Raw genomic sequence first — 4,487 nt, forward strand, 5'->3', positions numbered from 1 at the left:
GAGACATTTTCTCTTCCTTTTTCATACTAAGTCTTTGAATATCAGAATTCATTTTTTACTGCAGCTCATCTCAGGTCAGATTAGCAAGAACTCAATAGTCATATGTGGCAAGTGGATTCTTATTGGACAGTCCAGCTCTAAAGCTCAGGAGGTATCTGCCACATAATAGATGCTCTCCTATCAATTTTTAAATTCCTAGGCTTGGTACTTACCATCAGCTGAAACTGGTTCATGTGGTCAGTTCCTGGCTTCCTGTGGCAGGAGGGCTTCAGCAGATTCTTTTATGAAGAACAAGGGGGAGGGACAATGGGGCTCAACCAATCAGGTGACAGATACCCAGATCTTCTTGCAGTTTCCATAAAACTCTCTGGATATATTGTCAGGGTACTTTATTTATTTTTTTTTTTAAAATATATATTTATTAATTTCAGAGAGGAAAGGAGATGGAGAGAGAGATAAAATCATCAATGATGTGATTCATTAGTCAGCTTCCTCCTGCATGCCCCCTACTGGGGATTGAGCCCGCAACCCAGGCATGTGCCCTTGATCGGAATCGAACTTGGGACCTTCAGTCTGCAGCCTGACGTTTGATAGAGCACTGAGCCAAACCGGCCTGGGCAGGGTACTCTTTTTAGAACCTTCGTGTCTGAATATTTCCCTCTCCTCCCACCTGCTGTGGGAGACAGGAGTTCAGTGCTCTAAATATCAAGAGTCAAGGGCGTTTTGTGTCCGGGCCCTTTCTCTTTTAGAAATTCAGGGAAATGAAAGAAACAATTACTGATGTGAGAGGATTTGGAGGCAAGCAGTAAAAAACATTTAATGTTCCTATTCACTGCACATCCGGTCCATCCTGGGAGCAGAGCTCACGTTCTCAGGGTCCTGGCAGCTCAGGTCTTCTGAGGCCTCATCACTGACCACTGATGTGGAATTTTAGGGCCCCACATGAGACACCCCAGCAGTCACAGGCTACTTACTCACAAGCATAAGGTGTGTGTGTGTGTGTGTCTGTGTGTTTAAAGTCAGATATTGTTAGGGACCTATTTGTTGTTAATCCTCACCAGAGGATATTTTTTTTAAAATATTTTATTGATTTTTTTACAGAGAGGAAGGGAGAGGGATAGAGAGTTAGAAACATCGATGAGAGAGAAGCATCGATCAGCTGCCTCCTGCACACCCCCTACTGGGGATGTGCCTGCAACCAAGGTACATGCCCTTGACCGGAATCGAACCTGGGACCCTTCAGTCCCCAGGCCGACGCTCTATCCAGTGAGCCAATGGTACTTGTTTAGCAGTTCATTATTAAGAATACAACTCAGAAGAGCCAAATCGAAGAGATGCATTGGGCAAGGTATGGGGGATGTGTGTGCACATAGTTTTCAAGTTCTCTCTGGAGCATTACCCTCCCAATACCTTGATGTGTTCAACTATCTAGAAGCTCATCAAGTCCTGTTGTTCACGAGTTTTTATGGAGCTTAATATCCTGCACCTTCCCAGCTATTGTTTCCAGAAGTCAGTGTGTTGAGCTGAAATGTAATCACTTGGTCCTACTGAGGCTACCTAGGAGTCCACCCTAACATAACTCATTAGCATAAATTCTGGTGTGATCCAAAGGGACTCCTCATGATAAAAAGATAGTTCTAGCCCTAGATAGGTTGCCTCAATGGATAGAGCATTGGCCCTCGGACTCAAGAGTCCCAGGTTCCATTCTGCAAAGGGCCTGTACCTCAGTTGCAGGCTCTATCCCTAGCCCTGGTTGGAGCGCATGTGGGAAGGCAACCAGTTGATCTATCTCTCTCTCTCTAAATCTCTCAACTAGAGTTGCCCATACCCAGTCTCAGGGACACACATGAAAAGGCAGGTTGTTACCTGGCCTTCTCACAGCACACCTCACAGCACTTCCATTCTCTAAAAACCCTCGGGTGAGGATTAACAAAAATAAATAAATAAAATTAACAGAAGCATGAAGGAAACTTTTAAAAAATAAATAAAAGACACTTCTATCATTTAGGAAATTGCAAGTGTTTAGATGCCCGTTGTAAGAACCAGGGACTAAGACCAAATTTTTTTTTTGCATTTGAATATTTATTTTGAGTTCACCATTGCCAATGCATCAGGATGTTCTGTTACACATTAGATTACAACGTGAGTGATTATTTGCAGAAACCAAGAAAAAAGGCTGAGAACTACTGTAGATTGATTTATTTCAAAGCAAAGCCATCAGTCAACAGTTAGCCAGAGTACTTTATTTGAAACAGAAAATCAAAATCTGAAGTGTTCATAAAAAGATAAACCACCTGAGGATTTGTAAAAATTTTGGGAATGTCAGCGAGAGTTCAGTAAACAGGCCCCCATTCATGATGAATTCAGAGTTCATTTAATTAGACGTTAAAGGTCCTCAGTTGATACCTGGACGATGCTGTTATTTATTGAGTCGTTAATTATACAACTCCTTCTTGGGTGTCTATCACATGTCAGGCGCTATTTTACACATATGGTTTTGGGGTCCATTCATGAACAATAAAGGCCAAACCTTGCCCTCAGATAGATTACATTCTTATTATGTAAAGATAACCCTACCAAGTACTGTAACACAGTTTTCATACCAATAAATTTGACCATTTGGAAAATATGGCTAAATTCCTTGAATGTCACAGATTACCAAAACAGACAGAAGAGGAAATAGATGGTCTGAATATCTGATAGTTATTAAAGAAATTGAGTCTGTTAAGAAGTCTTCTCAATCAGAAAGCCCAAGACTCAACTTGATTCACTGGTGAATTTCTCTAAACGTTAATAAAAAATATAACACCAGAGAATAGTATTGGAGGAATCACTTCCCAGCTCTTTTTCTTTTGATGTAAAACATGACATGGATATAAGAGGAAAGTAAAAGACCAGACCCATCTTTACATAATCATAAATGCAGAAATTCCAAACCCATCAAGTGAGATTAATTAGAAATATACAAAATGTATCATGACCTACTGTGGTTATTCTATGAATACAAAGGTAGTTTAACATTCAAAAAGAAATATACTTTATGATGTTGTAAGTAAAATGATAAAAATAATATGATCATCTTAATAACTGCTGAATATGCATTTGATATAGTCCAGCACTTATTCATGATTTAAAAAAGAAGCAAACCATTAATAAAGCAGGATTAAGAAACTTGTTTTCAGATTAAAAAACAGGTAAAAACAAATCTACAGGAAACGTCTTACTTCATGATGAAATGCTAAAGTTTTTCCCTTAATATACTCTCTCATCTAAACTTTACAGATTCCCCATCCATCTTCCTCTTCCTATTCCTGTATTCTTTCCCATGACCACCTACCCCCAGGGTATAACCAAAAATAAAAGCAATATCCCCTGATGTCCATATCTTCCCCCCAAATCAGGGGTCACCAAAGTATTTTTCATGATGACTGGTTCAGTGTGGTGAAGAGGCTATTCACTGATGTGATCGCTGCCAGACTGTCTGGCTAGATCCAGCTAGATTCCGGCCAGAGCAGAGATCGCTTTCCAGAAATTCCCTCAAGACAGTCCACCCCCTCAGAAAGCCCCCGGCATTCTGGTTCCTCAGAGGCCCCTCACTGTGTTTTGGGCAAGTATATAAGGCATTTTCTTCTTATCTGAGGTGGGTCATTCTCCAGTGCCCCCATCCATCTTCCCTGTCCTATAAACTCCTTATCACCTGCCCTGTGGCTGGGAGGACATCCGTGTCATCTTGCTGCCTCCCATGCTGAGCCTTGTACGTATGTTTCCTTAAAAACTCTGAATGTAATAATGGGGCTCTCAGTCTCTTGGCCAGAGAAATTTTACCTAACACTCATTATGATCTAAGGCAGCGGTTCTCAACCTGTGGGTCGCGACCCCTTTGGCGGTCCGATTTGGTGGTTGTGTCAGTGATTAGGGCTGAGTCCTCAGTCAGGGCCCTCTCCAGAATGGCAGGCAGGGAGTGGATCATTCTCTTTCGGAAGTCTCTCCCCAGGAAGACATAGAGCATTGGGTTGAGGCAGCTGTTGAAAAAGGCCAGGGTGCTTGTTAAATATACCAGGAGACGAATGATGTTGTACTTTCCTTCATGTACTGCTCTGGCACAGAGTTTATTCAGAAGAAGACACAGTTGCAAGGGGAACCAGCAAATGAAAAAGGAAGCTCCCACAGCAGTGAGGACCCGCAAGGGATGGCGGGACTTGATCCTGCCCTTGTTTCGGATTTTGGCTGCAATGAGCCCATAGCAGATGGCGATGATGGACATTGGTAGAGTGAAGCCAATGACAAATCGGTTGATCCCTATGATTTCTAATGAGGTAAACAGCTTCTGCAACTTATCTTCTTCATCGATGTCATCCCAGAAGTCAGTGTCGAAACCACAGTATATATCCCCATTATCATCTGTTCCTGTAGTAAAGAAGATGAGAATTGGCAAGTTGAGGAGTAGAGAAAGAATCCAGGGTACAATGATCACTTTTTTAGCCAGA

The 4,487-nt window shown here is 41.9% G+C and overlaps 1 protein-coding gene across 1 annotated transcript; it reads right to left on the reverse strand.

Moving 5' to 3' along the window:
• Positions 1-825: 825 nt before the first annotated feature.
• LOC102262767 (N-formyl peptide receptor 2-like) lies at positions 826-4,483 on the reverse strand (the record flags this gene model as incomplete). Its single annotated transcript, XM_005861422.1, has 2 exons — positions 826-917; positions 3,877-4,483. Coding segments are annotated over 2 exons (699 nt in total), but the record flags the coding sequence as incomplete, so codon positions are not given.
• Positions 4,484-4,487: the final 4 nt, after the last annotated feature.

Source organism: Myotis brandtii, unplaced genomic scaffold, assembly GCF_000412655.1.
Source record: "Myotis brandtii unplaced genomic scaffold, ASM41265v1 scaffold150, whole genome shotgun sequence".
Classification (NCBI taxonomy): Eukaryota; Metazoa; Chordata; class Mammalia; order Chiroptera; family Vespertilionidae; genus Myotis; species Myotis brandtii.